Below are 20,495 nucleotides of genomic sequence, written 5' to 3' on the forward strand. Positions count from 1 at the left end.
CTGCATTAGTGTTTGTTTTTATTCAGATGATCATGTCAATGACATTCGGCAGCACTATCAAAAAGTCATTTCTTCTTTTTCCTTCTTTCCTTCTTGTTCCCTTTCTTGCCTTTCTCAGCTTTTTTAAAACCGCAGAGTCCTCGGCGTACGATGCAGCCTCTCCACCAGGCCTGCAGCTGCACAGAAACAGGGATTCAGTTCAGTTGTATTTATACAGCGGCAAATCAAAACAACAGTCACCTCAAGGTGCTTTATATCGTAAGGTAGACCGTACAATAATACATACAGCAAAAACCAACAGTCATATGACCCACTATGAGCAAGCACTTTGGCAACAGTGGAAAGGGAAAACTCCCTTTTAACAGGAAGAAACCTCCAGCAGAACCAGACTCAGAGAGCGGCAGCCGTCTGCCGTGGTTGGGAATGAATATGCCGCAGTCCATGTTCATTCTGCCTGCTGAATACCCTCGTATTCCTTAGCGTTGTTCTTGAATACGAGAACAACCGAACTTAAAGAGCATGAACTGTGTTGGATACTGTTACCTTGGTGGCAGCTCTGATCCGTGCCTGCTGTTGGTACAGTTTCTCTTGCTCCTCCCTGTCCTCCATCACCATCTGCTCCATCTCCTTGAACTGAAATCAGGAAGTAATTGACATTCACTTAATAACGAACTAATTAGCATCTGCATCTGTTCAGCACCGTGAGCTGCCAACCTTCATTTTCATGTCCTCCAGCCTGTCTAAGTTCAGGTCCTTTTTGAAGCACATGTTGTGGAGCTGCTTGCTCTTCTCCTGCACCATCTGCTCTGTGTGCTTCTGCAGCTCATGCAGCAGCTGCTGCAGCTCCTGATCAGCAACAGTGCAAAGTTAGGTTCACCATATTATCAGCAATCAAATTAATGAGATAAACAGTCTTCTGGAGAATGACAAACACAAAAAGATCAGCTACTTGATAAAGATGAGCCCAAACCACAGAAACTATGAATCCATACAAGCGACAAACCAGGAAAGAGCTTTTTAGTTTTAGAGAAACTGAAAGGACACACACACACACACACACACACACACACACACACACACACACACACACACACACAAAAAACTGAGCACAGTGTTCAAGTTCAAGGTTCTTTATTTGTCACATTCATAGTTATACAAGTATAACACACAGTGAAATGTAGCCTGACACGCTCCTCGACATGTGCAAAAATTGGGGGGGGGGGGGGGGGGGGGGGTGTAGAGGAAGAACATTATATATATATATATATATATATATATATATATATATATATATATATATATATATATATATATATATATATATATATATATATATATATATATATATATATATATATATATATATATATATATATATATATATATATATATATATATATAGCAGCTGGATAGCGTAGTGGTTAGACTACACGCCTTTGGAACAGAGGATCGCAAGTTCGATTCCTGCCTGGGGCGTCTGTATCCAGTAAGGGTCCTAAGGCTAGACCCCCTATGCTAAGCAAGCCTACCGCAGACATGAGCGAGACAGATAAATATGAAGGCATGCCGGCTCGGACGTCGCCCGGATCAACAAGGTCCGCGTCAGGTGTTGAGGAACCAGGGCACCCTGACGAAAAGTGGGCTACTGGAACAAGAAGGCATCGGTGGGCAAGGGACGAAAACAGGGCGTTGTTGGAATGCTACTACGCAAGTAACCCCGGCGGAAGGGGCTACATGAATAGGATGAGGGACCTATGGATTCTTCGATACCCAACATCCACAATGACGGCGAAACAACTAGTAGCTCAGTGTTCCAACATTCGAAAGAAGGGACTGCTCTCACAGCTAGAGATTGACGAGGTACAACACAAATGCTACGGCAAGGAGGAGTCAGGACGCCAGGTCAGGGGGGAGATATCATCACCCCCACCCGAGATTGGGTACATAGCCCCAAGTGTGATAGGAGAAGGATCGTTGAGTGCGAGAGGAACTGACCTGAAAAATAGGATCATGGCCAAGCTTGAAACCTGGATCCCCCGTAACCGGTTACCAAGATTACGTGAAGTACCCTCAGAAGGTCTGCTAGATGATGTTAATGCAGCACTACGGGCAATACCTACAACCACGATTACCGACACTAACAAGCTGATCTACAATACGGCAGCAGTGATCAGTGAGATGCTTGGCTACAAGTTGAACAGCCACAAGGGGCAGTACCCTCCATGGAGAAGGAGGCTAGAGGGCAAGATCAAAGTAGCACGGAGAGAGGTTAGCCAACTAACGGAGTTGCAGAAAGGTGCGACGAATAAGGTGCCTAAGAAATACAGCAAGCTGTCCATACCTGAGGCCTTGGAAACTGCCAAGCAAAGACTCACAGCCTTGGCCAGTCGCTTGAGGAGGTACACCAGAGAGATAGAAGGCAGGAGAATAAACCAGCTGTTCTCCACAGAACCAGCAAAGGTGTACTCTCAGTGGCAAGGGAACAATAAGAGAACAGCACCACCAAGGCTCGAGACGGAGCAATACTGGAAGAGCATATGGGAGAAGGATGCAACCCATAACGGCAATGCTCAGTGGCTAGAGGATCTGAGGGCAGACCACAGCGACCTCCCTGAACAGGGTCCAGTAACCATCACAGTGGCGGATATCCAAGAAAGGGTCTCCAGTATGAAGAGTTGGACAGCACCAGGGCCCGACATGGTTCACGCCTACTGGCTGAAGAAGCTAACTGCACTCCACGAGCGTCTGGCAGCACAAATGAACCAGCTGCTAGTTAACGAGAGACACCCGGAATGGCTAACCGAAGGTCGGACAGTCCTGATCCCCAAGGACCCCAAGAAGGGACCGGTCCCCTCCAACTACCGACCAATAACCTGCCTCAGTACTACATGGAAGCTCCTGTCAGGCATCATATCGGCTAAGATGAACAGGCACATGGGTCAATACATGAGCGGGACACAGAAAGGAATTGGCAAGAATACCAGAGGCGCAAAACACCAGCTACTGGTAGACAGAACAATCAGCCGAGACTGCAAGACCAGACTGACCAACCTGTGCACTGCCTGGATTGATTACAAGAAGGCCTATGACTCAATGCCCCACAGCTGGATACTGGAATGCCTAGAATTGTACAAGATCAATGGGACCCTAAGAGCCTTCATCAGGAACTCAATGGGGATGTGGCGTACAACACTAGAGGCCAACTCCAAGCCCATAGCACAAGTCACCATCAAGTGCGGGATCTACCAAGGAGATGCTCTGTCCCCACTGCTGTTCTGCATAGGCCTGAACCCCCTCAGTGAGATCATTAACAAGACTGGCTACGGATACCGACTACGGAACGGAGCAGTTGTCAGCCACCTCCTGTACATGGATGACATCAAGCTGTATGCCAAGAGTGAACGAGACATCGATTCACTGATCCACACTACCAGGCTATACAGCAATGACATTGGAATGTCGTTCGGACTGGAGAAGTGTAGTCGGATGGTAACAAAGAGAGGGAAGGTAGTCAGAACTGAGGGGATTGAACTACCAGAAGGCAACATTGCAGACATAGAGGACAGTTACAAGTACTTGGGGATCCCGCAGGCGAATGGGAACCATGAAGAGGCCGCTAGAAAAGCTGCAACCACCAAGTACCTGCAGAGGGTCAGGCAAGTCCTGAGGAGTCAGCTGAATGGTAAGAACAAGATCCGGGCCATCAACACGTACGCCCTGCCCGTGATCAGGTACCCTGCTGGGATAATAAGCTGGCCAAAGGAGGAGATAGAAGCCACTGACATAAAGACGAAGAAAGCTCCTTACCATGCATGGAGGGTTTCACCCCAAGTCCAGCACCCTGAGGCTGTACGCTAAGCGGAAGGAAGGGGGCCGGGGACTGGTGAGTGTCAGCACCACAGTCCAGGATGAGACAACGAACATCCAAGAATACATTGGGAAGATGGCCCCAACTGACCGAGTGCTCAGTGAATACCTCAGGCAGCAGAAACCCAAGAAAGAGGAGGGAGACGAGGAACCATCATGGAAGGACAGAGCCCTGCACGGTATGTACCACCGGCAGATAGAGGAGGTGGCTGATATCCAGAAATCCTACCAGTGGCTGGACAAAGCTGGACTGAAAGACAGCACAGAGGCACTAATCATGGCAGCACAAGAACAAGCTCTGAGCACAAGATCCATAGAGGCTGGGGTCTATCACACCAGGCAAGACCCCAGGTGCAGGCTGTGTAAAGATGCCCCAGAGACAATCCAGCACATAACAGCAGGGTGCAAGATGCTAGCAGGCAAGGCATACATGGAACGCCATAACCAAGTGGCCGGCATAGTGTACAGGAACATCTGTGCCGAGTATAACCTGGAAGTCCCGAGGTCAAAATGGGAGATGCCCCCAAGGGTGGTGGAGAATGACCGAGCTAAGATCCTGTGGGACTTCCAGATACAGACGGACAAAATGGTGGTGGCTAACCAACCGGACATAGTGGTGGTAGACAAACAGAAGAAGACGGCCGTAGTGATCGATGTAGCGGTTCCGAATGACAGCAATATCAGGAAGAAGGAACACGAGAAGCTGGAGAAATACCAAGGGCTCAGAGAAGAGCTCGAGAGGATGTGGAGGGTGAAGGTAACGGTGGTCCCCGTGGTAATCGGAGCACTAGGTGCGGTGACTCCCAAGATAGGCGAGTGGCTCCAGCAGATCCCGGGAACAACATCGGAGATCTCTGTCCAGAAGAGCGCAGTCCTGGGAACAGCTAAGATACTGCGCAGGACCCTCAAGCTCCCAGGCCTCTGGTAGAGGATCCGAGCTTGAAGGATAAACCGCCCGCAGGGGCGTGCTGGGTGTTTTTATATATATATATATATATATATATATATATATATATATATATATATATATATATACATACATATAGTATATACACTGGGTGAATGTGCAGTAGTAGCAGCAAGCAGGTGAATTCTGTACATTAATATGAATAGACATCTGACTATTTTACAGGATAGACAATATAAACATATTTAAAATTAAAGGAATTGAAATGTACATTGTTCCTTGGTTTAGTGTCTGGAAGAGTCCTGTCTCAGTCAATTATAGATGATGTGAGAGGGCGGGTGTGTGTGTTTAGGGCACGGATGGCTTGGGGATAGAAGCTCCTCTTGAGTCTCTCTGTCCTTGCCCGGAAGATGCGGAACCTTCTACCAGATTGCAGAAGTTGGAACAGTTTGCTGCCAGGATGGGACGGGTCCTTCAGTATCTGCGCTGCTCTAGTCCGGCATCTCCTGGTGTAGGTGTCCTGAAGCGGGGGGAGAGCAATCCTGCAGCAGCGTTCTGCTGTACGGATCACTCTCTGGAGAGCTTTTTGGTCCTTCACACAGCTGTTCCCAAACCACGATGTCATGTTCTGTGTGAGGATGCTCTCCACAGCGCCTGTATAGAAAATCCTGAGGATCTTTGGAGAGACCCTGAACTTCCTCAGTTGTCGTAGGTGATACAGGCGCTGCCTAGTCTTTTTGGTCTGGACCTGAATGTGGGCAGTCCATGTCAGGTCTGAGGAGATGTGGACACCGAGATACTTGAAGGACTGCACCCTCTCCACTGGCGCTCCATTGATGATGATGGGCTTGTAGTCTCTGTGCTGACCCCTTCTGAAGTCCACCACCAGCTCCTTGGTCTTGCTGACGTTCAGCTGGAGGTGGTTGTCCTGGCACCACGATGCCAGATTCTTCACTTCATCCATGTAGGCCGCCTCATCGTTGTTGGAGATGGCACCCAACACCACTGTGTCGTCAGCAAACTTCACAATGGTGTTGGAGCCATGGGTGGCCACACAGTCTGAAGTGTAGAGGGAGTAGAGCAGTGGCGAGAGGACACATCCCTGAGGGGCTCCTGTGTTGATGGTGATGCTGTTGGAGAAGCACCTGCCCACCCTCACCACCTGAGTTCTGCCAGTGAGGAAGTCCAACACCCATGCACACAGACGGCTGTTAAGTCCCAGATCCCTCAGCTTCTGCAGTCTGCAGGGCACTATTGTGTTAAACGCTGAACTGTAATCAACAAACAGCATTCGCACATAGTTACCCTGTTTCTTGTCCACGTGGCTGAGAGTGGTGTGTAGGACGTGGGCGATGGCATCCTCTGTGGATCTGTTGGATCTGTAGGCGAACTGCAGCGGATCTGTGGTGTCTGGGATGGAGGAGGAGATGATGTTCTTCAGCAGCCTCTCAAACACCTTCATTACTACCGAGGTCAGTGCAACTGGCCGGTAATCGTTCAGGGATGAGGGGTTGCTGTTCTTGGGCACAGGGATGATGGTGGATCTTTTGAAGCATGTGGGGACCACAGACTTCGCCAGGGACTAGTTGAAGATGGAAGTGAACACACCTGCTAGCTGGTCAGCACAGCAGCGCAGCAGACGGCCGGTGATGCCGTCTGGCCCCGCCGCTTTCCTTGTGTTCACTCTCCTCAGTGCCGCTCGGACGTCATGCTCCGCGATGCTGGTCACCGGTCTCTCGCTGATGACGTCACTGTCCTCGGTAGTCAGGCGGTAGATAGCATTAGCCGCCTGGCTAACCTCGAAACGGCGGTAGAACCGATTCAGCTCGTTGGTGAATGCAGAGTCGGCGTTGATCGGCGCAGTGTCCCTGGCTTTGTAGTCCGTAATGGTGCGTAGTCCGTGCCACATACTCCGTGTGTCGCCCTGGTGGAAGCGGGACTCCACACGTTCCCGGTACCTGCGTTTGGCATCTCACCGCGTGCCGCACGCCGTATGATGCCGCTTTGTAGGCGCTCATATCGCCAGTGGCGAGACCCGCGTTGTAGGAGGCGGTCCTGGCGTTTACTGCAGTGCGGATCGATCTGTCCATCCACGGTTTCTGGTTTGGGAATGTGGTGACTCTCGCAGTGGGGATAATCTCCTCCGCTAGCATATTGACGAAGCATACTGCTACTTCCGTAAACTCGTTGATGTCGACTGCGCATGCTCTGAACATGTCCCAGTCTACGTCGTTGAGTGCGTCCTGTAGCGTAGCTTCTGATTGGGCAGTCCACCGTTTTACCTCCCTCTTGGTCACGTCTTCCCTCCGTATGCTTTGTTTATACTGGGGAATGAGGAAGATGGCGTTGTGGTCAGACTTCCCAAAAGCCGGGTGTGAGACAGCTTTGTAGCCCTGCTTGTATGGCGTGTAGCAGTGATCCAAAATCCGATCCCCTCTCGTTGGACACGAGACATGCTGGTAAAAGTTTGGCATGACTTGTCTGAGGTTCGCTTTGTTAAAGTCTCCTGCTACAATGAGGGCTGCTCCCGGGTCCTTGTTTTGAAGCGAGCTCAGCACATCATGTAATTCGGACAAAGCCATACCTGTGTCCGCTTGGGGTGGGATGTAGACCGCCGTGGCGATGACTGAGGTGAACTCACGGGGCAGATAGAAAGGGCGGCACTTAATGCTCAGGAACTCCAGATGTGGCGAGCAGCCGCTGGAGAGAGTAGAAATGCTCCTGACATCACACCACTTTCTGTTTATCATGAAACACACTCCCCCACCTTTGGTTTTGTTCGACTCTGCCGTTCTGTCCGCGCGGAGCACAAAGAATGAATCCGACGGAGTTACGGCCTGGTCCGGCACGGTGGGGGTCAGCCATGTCTCCGTGAAGCACAGAATGTTGCAGTCCCTCATGTCACGTTGGAAGGTGACCCTTGCTCTTAGGTCATCGAGCTTGTTCTCCATGGATTGTACATTGGCCAGTAGGATACTGGGCAGTGGTGCGCGATGCGCCTGCTGTCTCAGTCTGTTCCTAATACCAGCGCGTTTTCCCCGGCGCTTCTTTGTTCTGTGCCTCGGATGAGCGGCCCGTCCTTTGTTGTTCTCCGCGCCGCGTAGAATCTCTGGCGGCCAGGAAGGGTCAGGATTAAAAGTGTCCAAGATTAGATGTGCAACCTTGGCACCGATGTTTAGAAGTGATCCGCTGTCGTATACTATAAGACTAGAGGATTTTGGGATGTAAACCAGAGCAAAAAATAGGTAAAAAACAAGAAAAGTGGATAGTCGGAGCGGAGCGGTCAGGAAGGCATCTGGACGTGGCCGCGTGTTGGTTTAGTTAAATCTCCTGATGGCTTATGAATCCAATCACATGGCGAATTCAAGTTATTCAAGCTGCTTTAGCCTTGACACAGTTCATCTCAAAGCTGCTTTGCAACCCAACTCCGCTGCCGCGTCTCTCTGTGATAGTATTTCTGACTTTATCTATAACAAATGTCATATTTGTTGTCATTGATGCCTACCCTGTTCTGTGCTAGCGACTTCCTTGTGCTCTCCATGGATACAGATAAAATACCAGGGAAAAAATTACAGCAGATGGAAATCTTCTTTTGAATAGCGAGCGATCTCAAGTGAACTGCTCCAAAGCTAATTTAATTAATTTCAATTTAGTTTTATTTATGTAGCACCAAATCCCAACACAGTTGTCTGAAGGTGCTTTATACAGTATGGTAAAGACCCCACAATAATACAGAGAAAACCCCAACAACTACATGACCGCCCATGAGCACGCACTTGGCAAAAGTGGGAAGGAAAAACTCCTTTTTGAAGTACAGCCTCTAAGCCACACAGCTGCACAACGCTGCATATAGTATTACTTCACCAACCTCATGCTGCTTCAGCAGGAATTTCTGAGACTCCTCGTGAACTCTCACCTCCTCCTTCAACTGTTTCTTCAGCAGCTGAGACAGGATGAGCCAATGAAGGTGATTATTTAGTCATTAAACATTTGACTTTAAATCTAAAATGTAGAGCCGAGCGTGTCTTATATTTGGACCTACCTCCAGCTGCCCTTCCAGCAGTGCCTCAGCCTGACTGGTCTCACTCTGGATCTTCCTGAGCTGCAGCCCAGTGTCGTTCTCCTTAATGTTCTCTTTGCTTCTCATCTTTAACAAATGATCTTTCTTGTTTGCTTCATGGTGTATGACCTGCAGATACAGGTCCGGATGGAGACCAAGTAGTGGGATTACTGAACTCTTATTTTTTCGACCCTTACAGCTATTCATTCACAGTTGTTCCCTATGGGTCAGTTTCTTACCTGCAGTTTGAGAGTTTTCTGTTGGAGCTCCTCCTGTTGTTTCAGAAGAGTCTGTCTTCTCTTGTCCACTTGTTTCATTTCCTCCCTGAAAGGAGAGTGACTTACATTATAGATGCTGATTATTTCTCCATGTGTTTTTTCTCCTTGTCCTCTATTTAGAACACCCCCTTCTTTTTTACCACCAAGGTCAGGATTACTGGCAAATCATTCAAAGAAGAACCTTTTCATGTTCGTATCCCTTCTCCTCTGCTCGACTTCCTCCACAGCCTGCAGCAGAGAGCTAAAACACTGTTTCTCCTCCAGCTCCAAATGTAGCTTGGACATCAGCTGTGAGATGTATTCACTGCAGTGAGATGAATTATTGAGAATAAATAATGGCTTTGTTTATTTGTTTGTTTTCAGTGTGTTCTGTGCTTCTTACCAATCCCTTGTCAACTTCCTGAGCTTGGCTTTCTCCTGCACCACACACACACACACACACACACACACACACACACACACACACACACACACACACACACACACACACACACAGTCATGTAATAACGCCCAAAACACAGTTTTTCACAACACTGCTAGATCAAAGCAGCAGGCAGCTGTTGACAGATGTTATCGTGGTAATACTGTGAAATCACCTGTGCAGGTCTTTCCCTGCGTATCCGCATTGCGAGAATATGTCCCAGTATTTCCAGCTGGTGTGAACAGTCCTCCAGTACTGCTACCAGTCTCAGACTCTGAATCCTGGATAAACACATCCTGTAGAAAATGAAGGCAGCGATGAACAGATAGATTCAAAGTTACACTCTTAAAGATGGGTTATTTTTAGCATGGCGCTGTCTAAGAGCTTGCTTGCGGAAATAAACCACAAGCTCTTTGAACCTCGGAGACATTGGCACTGGTGTCTGAAGGCTAAACGTTAGGCTCGGCGCTAGCTAACATTTCCGCTTCACGACAAAGAACGTGGCAGGGGTACCAGGCAAAAACTGTGGCTTACTTCTCTCTTTCTCGCTTTGTGAATACCAGTAACCATTTCTAACACGAAACCAGAGCCGGAGATAAAGTTCAGGCTTTATGTTACTATGGTAACAATGCCACTTTTTTCCCCTTGTAACTTTATTGACAGAGTAAAACATTTACAGACCTGTTTAACACTCCTTTTGTTAACTTCAAATGATGTATTCATTAATAAATAAAATCTAAAGGAACAACTTGTTTTTCCCCGGTCAATCAGGCATTATAAAAGATTATAACATACAAAATTATACAAAATATACACAATTCCCTTCTTCTGATTGTCTATTTACAACACCATTACTACTACTACTACTATTATTATTGTTGTTGTTGTTGTGTTTTATGATTTGGTGTTTTATAGTTAAAAAGAAATTGAATTCTTTTCGTTAGTAACCCTCATGGGTATCAAATTATGATCCAGGACTGAATAAAGACTTCCTACCAACTCTATTAGACACTTGGAGACACTTGAAAAAACAAGGCATTATGTTTTTGGATACTTTAAAATAAAAGATGAATAAATAAATGATGAGGATAAATAAATGATGAGGCTGTGGTCAGCTATTGCATTACAGTTTATTGTTTATACTTGTCATTTGTTGCACTCTCTGCAGGGAGTTACAGCTTGAAGGTAATACAGACTGAAGGTACAAGCTACACTGTAGTACATGCATGATGCTGTCTGTCACACCGAGAGGTTTCTTCTGAAGACTTCGCAGCCCTCCTGTTCTTCACACATGGACAATTTCCCTCTCAGCTCTACAGCAGTCTCATTGTCAGCACTGTCATCTTTGAGGCAACACACCTGAACGTTAGAACAAACCCTTTGAAACGATGTATGTACAGTAACAGCAGACGACTGTTCAACAGATGAGAGCGATAACAAAAGGCATCTTTTAAGGCAAAATATGAAAAGACGTGGAATGCGATGAAGTGTAAAATAAACATCCGGGCTATGAGGAAGTTATATCTCTCTGCCAGTGAGACTATGAATGACAAAAAAGAAATCATAAAGGCATTGTATTAACATTAACTCTGAGTGACTGAAAGCTGGGCAGCGTGCTGTTATTTTATGTATTATGATTCATCTTTGCAAACATACAGAAACAAATCATTAACTTGATTCATGGGAAAGCAAGAGCGTTGCATCAGTTTAAGGTATGTTTTGAAAAGATGCTGTAATGGACATATTTCAGGTAAAATACTTAAAGGCAAATCTGAACCATCTGGGTCATAGTAATGTCTGAAATTATTATTATTATTATTATTGTTACAGTCCTAAAATTGTGTTTTTCCTCAGTCAGCCTCTGAGTAGGAGTGAGGGGATCGCAGGTGAACTCAACATTTGTTAGATGTTTTGATTCCCTTTAATCAAAGATACTTTGCTTGTGCTTTTGCTTCTGCCTAGAAACAGGTGATGTCATTCAAATGCTTCCATTTCCAAGTCGGTATTTAATGATAGTTGGAGATTTTTGCCTATAGAAGCTCGTCAGGGTGCAAGCGTAACTTCACAACTGATCAAAACTGGTTCATCACAAAAGTAAGCTGGGATAGATTGTGGTGAGATCATAATTTTAGACTGATTGGAGAATTAATTAATGTTATAACTTGTCTTTTGAAAAAGTTCAAATCAGCTTTATTTATACCACACAAATTAACAAAAAAAGCACCTTAGAGACATCTGTGCATACCAAGTGGTGTGCAGTTTAAGAGATTTTAAAAGGCATTTACCAGTTAATGGTAGGGACTAGAAATCTCAATAACATAGCCTCAGCTGTGTTTTGACCTTTTTTCCCCCTAAAGCACCTTTGATAAGATATTTCTGAGAAAGGCAAAACTAAATAACTGGAGCACCACACTGCTGTCACTTATCCCTGATCGAAACCACCTGCACAGATCTGATCAAGTACATTTATAATATTTATTAGCATTAAACACTGATAAATGTTTTTCTTTGTTTTTCAGAGGGCTTATTTTAATCTCTATATTTTTGTTAAAATCCTTGTTTATCATATACTGGGCCTTGATGGAGCCAGATCAACTTTATTCTGATTGGCTGCCCCTCACAAACACAACGTTTGCATGAGCTTTTGACTCCGAGAGATTATTTAGACATAGGCTGGTATCAGTATTTGAAGCGTGGCAATGTTTAATATATTACAACAATCTATAGATGGCAAAATAAAAAGCATGACAGGAGTGTTTTAAAGAACTTTGATCATTGTCTAATTACACATGAATATTTCATTTTAACAGAGACTGGAGCGCTTGAGGTGGTCTTCCTCCATTAGCAAGACCACTGCATAAATCAATAACTACATCAGGTGACATATTTATTTAAGGAGTTATTATTTGGCACTATAGTCAACATAAAAGCAGGTGATATTTCTCTTTGTGTAGCAACCTTTGGAGGAAAATAAAACGGGTAATTTAGCTTGAATTCCTCAAGGAAGCATGGTTTCAAGAGCGCTGTCAATAGCAGAGAGGAGTGAGAGTCTCCCTGAGCATCATCAGCAAAAGTCTGAACTGAAAACAGAGGGTGACATTTTATCGAGTAATTATTTACTGTACATACATGTAAAAAACTAAATTATAGCCCATACAAAATGTACAGTTTTATCTTCTTTTTGATGACCGTCACTCTTCGTTTACAATACGATCGCTTTTCTGTTTTGTGCTTTTTATGTGAACGCGAGTTTAGGTGGAGCAGACCGTGGCACCATCATGGAGGAAGGAAGTCAGTCCCCTTTGCACTTTGTCTCTGTTGAGTCAAATGCCTGTGTCCACACATTAAAGGTATTTCTGATATATTGATGATATTATTAAAAAAAAAACACAAAAAAGACTGGCAGATCTACAGTACTGTCTAGAGAAGCTGATCACGATCAGGACACAGCAGCCAGAAACCTCACTATCCACCACCAAGGTTCTTACAGCCATTCAGGCAGCCTTCTCCGACTCACGTCCACTAATACAGTAAGATCATATCCAGTGTTGTGCCATTGGAGCTGGAAGCAGCCAGAAGGAGAGATACAGAGTTTCAGATTTCACTGATTGTTCGTTCAGAGGGATGGTACTCCTCCCTATCTTTAGGGGAGGACATGTAGAATGACTGTGTCTTGCGTTTTAAGCGAGCCCTCTTGGTGGCCAGTGACAGACTGTGTTTGCTGGAGGCGATTATGTCACAGATGAACTTCTTGCAGTCCACACAGACCTCCATGGTAGCCCAGTCCTCCGTCAGCTCTGGGGGAAGCTCCAGTTCTTCATGAGACTTTAAAGAGCCGTGCTTCGAAAACCTACAGAGACAGAAACAGCAGAGGAGCTCGGCTTGAACGGGAGCGAAACACAACATTGTTTTGATATATTAACAATGTGAATTAGCTTTGGTTTCAAATTATCTAAAATGTGCATTCATAGCTAACTTAATCCATGGGATATCAATTAAATGTGTTTAAAAACAAAAAAACACATGAAACAACTCATCCTGAAAAGACTTAATGAAAAGTTCAGTCATGCATGATAATACAGGTAAATTAAATCCAAACTTCATGATTGTCTTGCTGCTTTTCTGATAAGGACGCTGAATAATTTGGTAAAGTTTGACAATCAGCCAAGCAGTTTCTGATGTGGTAGTTGCAATTTTATCCACTAGATGTCAGCAACACCCAACAAATCTTCTGACTGAAGAGGACACGCTGTACCAAGCAGTAGTAGCTACAATGAACAAGGCCTTTACTTTGCATTGTGTGTGCAGTTTGTGATGACGAACACGAGATGTATGATCTCCTCCTTTTGATTGTTGCACTGCTATTTCTAGTTTGAATAGTGTTGTTCATAGCTCTTACTTAGACATAGTCTTCTGGATGCTGTGGCGCTGTGGGTTACTGGAGGACTTGTCAGTTTTAGCAGCTGCTGCTGTTGTCGCTGCCCCAGGAGCTTTTCTGGGACCTTTAGATGCTCCTTTTGCAGGTTCTTTCAAAGCGGGGGATGCAGCAGCCCCTCCTGGTTTAGATGGACCTGGGGCTCCAGCCACTGACAGTCCTTGTCCTACAGAAGCCATGGCACTTATTCTCTCCCTGGGGAGAGTGTTGGTGGAGCCAATGGAGTAGATGGGCAAGCTGGAATAAGGTTTGGATGGCAGCCGCATCTGTCAGAGATGGAAGGCATGTATGAAAGAGATAAAACTTCCTCACAATGCGTATGGAAGCACAGTAATGATGCAAAACAAGAGAGAAGAGTGTCGTCAGTTTGAATTTGGTTGATTGGGAAGCAATTAGCCAAAGATCAGTGACCACCATTTGCCACATTAGGAAGTATCTTACACTATTTACTTATTTATTTTAAAGAGGTCCACTTTATTGTCACCAGCACAAAGATGTGATACTGCAGAAGAGGACTTATTTATCCCACGTGCCTTACCTTTTTGCAGCACTGTGCGCACACAGGCCTGCAAAGAGACGATTGACAGAAGTTACAGGAGAAGGAATAAACGAAAGCAGCCATAGATCCTTAAATAATTATAAACAGAAGAGTATTAATGAAAAAGATGAAGATAATCATCTGAAATTGTTTACTTTTTGCAGAACTGGCAGGTGTAGGACCAGGTGAAGAAGGAAAACCTTTTGGCTCGACAACAGAAGCAAAGCTGCAACAGAAATATAGAGATCGCAGTAAATATAAAGAAGGTATTTGGAACCAAAAAAACATTTTTCTCAGGATAAAAGTTATACTGTTTCCCTAACCCACTTATGGTGTTATAATTTAACTGTGCTCATTTAGAAAGAGTAAATAATCCCTGTTTATTAAAGAGAGATTACTTCTTTATAATAGAATTAGCCTAGGCAATAAAAAGATGTATTACCTTCCCCTTCTTCATGGCATTGTAGATGTCTTTGTACTGCTGGAACTTCTCCAGCTCTGCCTTCACCAGCACCTGTCTGATGTGCATCACTTCCTCCACCGTCAGAGACAGACACTCCACAGGAAAACAAAACTCCTCCTGCAGCAACAACAAGAATTATACGCACAGCAGTCAGTGGACCCAGCAGACTCAAAACACAGGACTCAGTGTTTTTCATTCAGCACACACATGCACAACTCTCCTGCACCTTTAAGAGCACTGAGAGTGGGTCCGGGCTACAATTGGGTCATAAAAATATCCTCATTGTTCAGTGAAAGAAACGGCAGCTCAGAGTAGAATCGTGATGTGGGAAAAACAGTGAACACTTTTTTCCTGCAGCAGTGCCGAGAAATAGTGTTCACAAAGCGTGCAATGATTGTCTTCAAGAACTGGCTAAAAAAAGAGAATTTCTTTTTATATTTGTTATCCAGCTGGAAGCAGCCATCAGAACATGATACACTCATAAGGGCATAAGGGATGGACATGGTCAGCAACAATACTCAGGCAGGCTGTGGCATTAAAACAATGCTCAGTTGGTCCTAAGGGGCAAAATGTGTGCCAAGAAAATATCCCCCAAACCATTACACCCTCAGCAGGCTTAAGTATTTATACAGACATTGTGGCAGCAGAAACAGAAACTCGTCAGACCATGCGCCGTTTTTCCAACCTGTTCTTCTATTGTGCAATCTTGGTGAGCCAGTGTGAATTGGGCCCTCAGTTTCCTGTTCTTAGCCCATAGGAGGGGCACCTAATGTGGTCTTGACCATGTCTACATGGAACTCAAGGAACAAAGAGAGCAATATTAAATAAGGGGAACTCCTAGATGACTGTGGTTTTATTGTAAGGGGAGGCTGTATATGTTTGTAGCCACAAGGTGTGTTTGTCTGCTACTCAGGGCATCCTCAGGGCCTTTGTAACAGTCGCACATTATGAATCCTTGATTGACTGCTGAAGGACAAGTTAACGCACCGTGGTTCTTCCCATTTCTCTCTGTTACCAGAAACACAGAGGAGAGGAAACTTCAAATTCACTTTTTAGTGTTCAGAAACATGAAAAAAAGAGATCTTTGATCCTATGTTCGTCTTTCCTGTTACTTCCTGTAAACGCTCTGACAGTTCTTTGTTAGTTCTATGTTGCTATACGTTTGAGCCACTGTGTTAGATATCCAAAGCAATGTCCTCAGCCTGCTCTAGGTGAATGATATCTAGTGAAGAATTAGGAGGATGAGCAGCTACAGTTATTATGACGGGACAGACTGATGGGAGACGGGCAAACCTCGGCCGAGTCTCTTCGAAGGATGTAAACCTTCCTGCACAGAGCAAAAAGTGTCTTCACCAACCCCAACACAAACACCTCGATAGGGTTGGAGCTCCACAAAGGGCACAGAGTAGAGGGAGAAGGGTGGAGAAGGAAGGGAATCCAGGAGTGATGCGAGATTTCGATTCCAACCTGAGCAAGAGAAGGTGGAGGTGTGTGTGTGTGTGTGTGTGTGGGAGGGAGGAAGAACAGAAAGCCTGCAATTTAACAGAGATACAGGGACTCGATGGTTCTGGTAAAAGAAGGAGGGAAGAAATCCTGAGAAAGGGGCAAACAGAAGAGAGATGACAGCATGTGTGTTTAGTTTCAATCCTTCCTCATTTCCCTACAGATCTTGATGCTCTACCTACTTATCTCGTTCTCCCTCTGCTTCTTTTGATTATTAAGTTATTTGACCACACTGGACACTGACAGCCACTGGAACACGTCAAAACAGCAATCGAAGGAATATCCTTTGAAACTAACGCATTAGTAGATTTGTTTTTGATTTCAATCTGGTCCAGTTGTGACTCTCTTCCAAAGTGTGTCGTTTGTCTTGTCTTTTTCCCCTAACCCCCCAATCAGTCGTGACAGTTGGCTGCCCCTGTAGTGTATTTAACTTATAACATAAAGCGCCTTGAGGTGACTGTTGTTGTGATTTGGAACTATATTAATAAAACTGAATTGAACTGAACTGAATCCTATTTCCAAATGTTTATTTTTAAATGATACACGAAGCTCTGACTCACCAGGGACTTGGAGCTCTGCTTGGAGGGCGGCTGAAACGGTCGGACATTTGTGGGCGTTTCCTTCTCAATAGAGTGTCTTCTCTGGGGGGTCTTACGCCTCTCTGGTTGAGGTGTAGAGGAGATGGGCAGGAACATGGGTGGAGCTGGTGTTCATAGATAGAACGTAAGAGAGAGAGAGAGAAAAAAAGAGCAAGTTTAACTACAAAGAAGCAATTGATTGGTTAATCTTTAGCTCAAGACCTACTGATTATAAATAATCTTTCAAATGAAAAGACTTTGGGAAACGTGACTGGCAAGGCTGCAAGATTAAAAGCCATCGATCACTGCCAGCAGATAGCTTAGTTAAGGAGGCAGGGGGCGTCGAAAGGCTTCCTGACTCACTTTTCTTCCCCAGCACAGATTCTGGGGAAGTGTCATCCATCAGAGATGTCGCCACGCTGGAGCTGCTCGCTGATTTGCGTCCAACAATCTCATCCTGAATGCACAGAATACACATGCACTTCAGTCGTCACTTTTTCTGCACAAAGTAAATGCATCTAGGAAAAATAAAATTCTAATACACAGAAACGCACTTCAGAGTCAGAGCTGTCCAGTTCAGCGAGGCTGGGAGCCTTCAGGAGCCGCTTTCTCTGAGGAACTGACTGAGATCCAGAGGGTTCGACTCTGGGTGATCCAGATCCGTTGGTGAGAGACAAAGAGCTGGATGTCCTCCTGCCCATACGTGGGCTGAACTCATCTGCATAGAGCCACACAGGAGAGTGTCATTCAGACACAGCAGTTGAAACGAAACCCAAAACACATCCTCTCTGGATTCTTTGCATCCAAACAGGTTATACTTTGCATCTTTCTTTTACTATCCCATTTGTTATATGGGGAAACAGAGTTTTCAAGTTGTAGTGGGTTTCAGTGGGTGGTGAGGTGAAAGGATGCAATGAATGATGTTACAGAGGACTGAGTTTTGAGAGTCGCCGAAAGGTTAAAGAGGTTGGCGAAGGTTAAGTTTTTCCTAAGGGGAAGCATAGGAGCAGGGCGGTGTTACACGCAGAGCATGGATGCCTTCTTCATGAAATATTTAAACTGTGGACTCCTAAAAAAAAAAGCTTCTCTCCCATATCAACCCCCAGGGAACGTTTTTAGGGAAAGCTAAGTCCTTGAAACCAAATTTCCCAATTTACTAAACAGACACTCTTTACTGGCTAAAGTCTAAAAGTAGAAAAGACAACATTAAAATCAACCACCTACAATACCAAGCTGCCTGATTCTGACTAATTTCTGGGTAAAGCAAAAAGACAACCTGATGAGAGGGTTTGGAGGCAGGGAGTATGGGAAAAGCAGACAAGCGAGTGCTGCAAGAGACAGATAAAAAACACAGCTGATAGGATTGGTGGGAACCCTGAAACTCTCCTTTCTCCCTTCAGCCTCTTGTTTGTGGGAAAAGCATCCACATGAGCTCATCGTCTCAACACGAGCTCTGTTCCTGCTGCCCAGTCTTTTTATGACCAAAGATTCCTAAGAACCTACATCACCAGTTTTTCTCTATTCAGCCATCATTCTAAACCCTTTCTTTGTTTCACCCAAGTCTCAGCATTCACATATTCAAAAAGAGGAGATATTAGTTTAAAGCTGGCGGGCAGGGGGGAGACAAAACAGACAAGACCATTAGGTTAAAATGCAAACATGGCCTTCCAAACCACAGCATTGCTCATACGTTACCTATTCCAGTACGGAATAAATCCTGCGGCATACTGCGAGTTTTGCCGAAACCTAAAAGGGAGACCTCCTTTAATAAGATGGCTACAAGTAAATTGACCACTCAGTACACCTGCCGTTTATATCCAAATAAAATGGAGTGACTGAAGTAGTAAACAGATTTGTGTTTGACAGAATACTTTGGGATACTTTGTGTACGTGTACAGCTACAGGGAAATGGTCTGTTGTCTGGATTACATCATGAAACGTATAACTGCTCAATGTTAAAATACTGACCCTACAAAGGAGTCATTTTGATTCTAAAGTATTTAGTGCAAAATCTGATATTAAATGTTTTTATTTTGTCTATAAAATGATTTAAAATAGACATGGTTTTTAACATATTATCTGTCTTTGTGTGGGTTAGAAGAAGTTTAGTATCACTCTCATGTTGCCTGGCTAAGTCAAGATGGTTCAGCTTAGTTCAGCATAAAGACCACAGCTTTCAGTTCAGTTAAGGTTTCATTTGATTTTTTTATGTCTAATGTTTAAGCATCTTAGCCATGCTTCAGATCAACGACATGACCAGGGTGTAGCCCAGCTCTCGCTGTATGGTAGATGGAATAGGCTCCAGAGAGAGAGAACTCCAGTGATCGACTGGTCCCCTACTAGCAGGCACTCAGAGATAGAGGGGTAAAAGACCTTCCTTTTAACAAGAAGTGACCTCCAGCAGAACCAGGCTCGGGGAGGGGCAGCACATCTGCTGTGTAGTTTTGCAGTAAATAGAACAAACACTTGCATTGCATACCATGCAAGAGTTCTGATTTGAGAGTTTGGTTTGTTTGGGATCATTGTCATGCTGTCAGCCAATTTCTAGCTGGTATTGGATGGTGGATCAAAAATTTGTGGTGTTTTTCTTTGTAATTCCATCAATTTTAACAAGATTTTAAAAACACTGTCTGGAATGCAGCACAAAACCATGACAGAGCCTCCAACGTGTTTTACAGATAACTATGAACACTCGCGGTTTTACGTCCCTCCTCCTGAAAATGTCAGATTTTCAAGTTTCATTCATCAGACTTATTTCTACTGATTTTAAGTCCAGTCCTTGTATAATTTGGCAAACCTACCTGCCATTTCTCCCAGTTTCCCTTCTTTAAGAATGGTTTCTTAACAGCTACCCTCTGTGTCAGGTCTTTGCCAGCGTTATGTAATTTATTCTAGCGTTATGTAATTTGAAACATCACTCCCATTACGGATCGATTAAGTTGACATTTTCCTTTCAATTTTTTGTAGGGGACCCCAGGGAGCCAATCAAATTACCCAAGTCACACCCTTGTTGCTAATCTAATCACCTGCTGACTCTAGCATTAAACAGAAGCACAGAGAGAGTGGCATCAACCTTCTCAACTAATGCACAACTACAACAAAATACTTAATGTCACATTTTAATGACAATTTAATTAGAACCAAGCAGCACCGCCTGCTCACGTTGCCTTTAAAACAATAAGCTATCACGAAGGCCCAACGCTGCGCGCAGTGACATGATACCTCACTGAGACTTGTGATCACAACATTTAATCTCATGAAATCTATTTCCCCTTAGCCATACTCATTAATTTGTCAGCGGGAATGTAAAATCCCCACAAAGTACAGAGTTATCAATATGGTCACATCATATGGGAATGAGTGATTATACAGGGAAGGTTTTACACAGGTCAACAGACAACACAAATGAGGGAGCTGTTTTGAGAGACACTGGCTTCAGTAGGAG

At 44.7% G+C, this 20,495-nt stretch overlaps 2 protein-coding genes across 5 annotated transcripts in view; both read right to left on the reverse strand.

Annotated features, from left to right (window-relative positions):
• On the reverse strand, nt 1-10,153 carry LOC308405035 (dynein regulatory complex protein 9-like). Of its 2 annotated transcripts, XM_080895418.1 has the most exons (10): nt 10,068-10,153; nt 9,709-9,829; nt 9,495-9,529; nt 9,294-9,416; nt 9,074-9,158; nt 8,817-8,963; nt 8,643-8,717; nt 715-846; nt 544-633; nt 1-176 (listed from the first exon to the last, which is right to left on the reverse strand). In XM_080895418.1, the coding sequence occupies exons 2-10, from the start codon at nt 9,826-9,828 to the stop codon at nt 66-68; spliced, it is 918 nt and encodes a 305-aa protein (XP_080751544.1). In that variant the 5' UTR covers nt 9,829; nt 10,068-10,153; the 3' UTR covers nt 1-65. The 2 variants fall into 2 exon arrangements, with proteins under 2 accessions (XP_080751544.1, XP_080751543.1); XM_080895417.1 differs by lacking the exon at nt 10,068-10,153 and having other exon boundaries at nt 9,709-10,028.
• Nucleotides 10,154-10,657: 504 nt separating this feature from the next.
• The window catches only part of LOC308405761 (protein spire homolog 1-like), a 37,055-nt gene continuing 27,217 nt past the window's right edge, over nt 10,658-20,495 (reverse strand). For 2 of the 3 annotated variants that reach the window (XM_080896495.1, XM_080896494.1), the window contains 8 exons: nt 17,605-17,768; nt 17,414-17,507; nt 17,033-17,175; nt 14,949-15,086; nt 14,662-14,732; nt 14,507-14,534; nt 13,933-14,234; nt 10,658-13,383 (listed from right to left, as the gene is read on the reverse strand). In XM_080896495.1, coding sequence (XP_080752621.1) covers nt 13,128-13,383; nt 13,933-14,234; nt 14,507-14,534; nt 14,662-14,732; nt 14,949-15,086; nt 17,033-17,175; nt 17,414-17,507; nt 17,605-17,768 — 1,196 coding nt within the window. In that variant the 3' untranslated portion in view covers nt 10,658-13,127. Of the gene's footprint in view, nt 13,384-13,932; nt 14,235-14,506; nt 14,535-14,661; nt 14,733-14,948; nt 15,087-17,032; nt 17,176-17,413; nt 17,508-17,604; nt 17,769-18,745; nt 18,797-20,495 lie in introns of all 3 variants that reach the window. The other variant, XM_080896493.1, reaches the window with a different exon arrangement.

Source organism: Rhamphochromis sp. 'chilingali', assembly GCF_963969265.1.
Source record: "Rhamphochromis sp. 'chilingali' genome assembly, chromosome: 11".
Classification (NCBI taxonomy): domain Eukaryota; kingdom Metazoa; phylum Chordata; class Actinopteri; order Cichliformes; family Cichlidae; genus Rhamphochromis; species Rhamphochromis sp. 'chilingali'.

What these genes read in the sequence shown, in the direction of transcription:
- LOC308405035 (XM_080895418.1), bottom strand. Translation starts at nt 9,828, where the DNA reads ATGTGTTTATCCAGGATTCAGAGTCTGAGACTGGTAGCAGTACTGGAG. An exon ending in TGGAGGACATGAAAATGAAG is followed by an intron (nt 634 to 714) that starts GTTGGCAGCTCA and finishes TCCTGATTTCAG; the next exon opens with TTCAAGGAGATGGAGCAGAT. An exon ending in GGATCAGAGCTGCCACCAAG is followed by an intron (nt 177 to 543) that starts GTAACAGTATCC and finishes GTTTCTGTGCAG; the next exon opens with CTGCAGGCCTGGTGGAGAGG.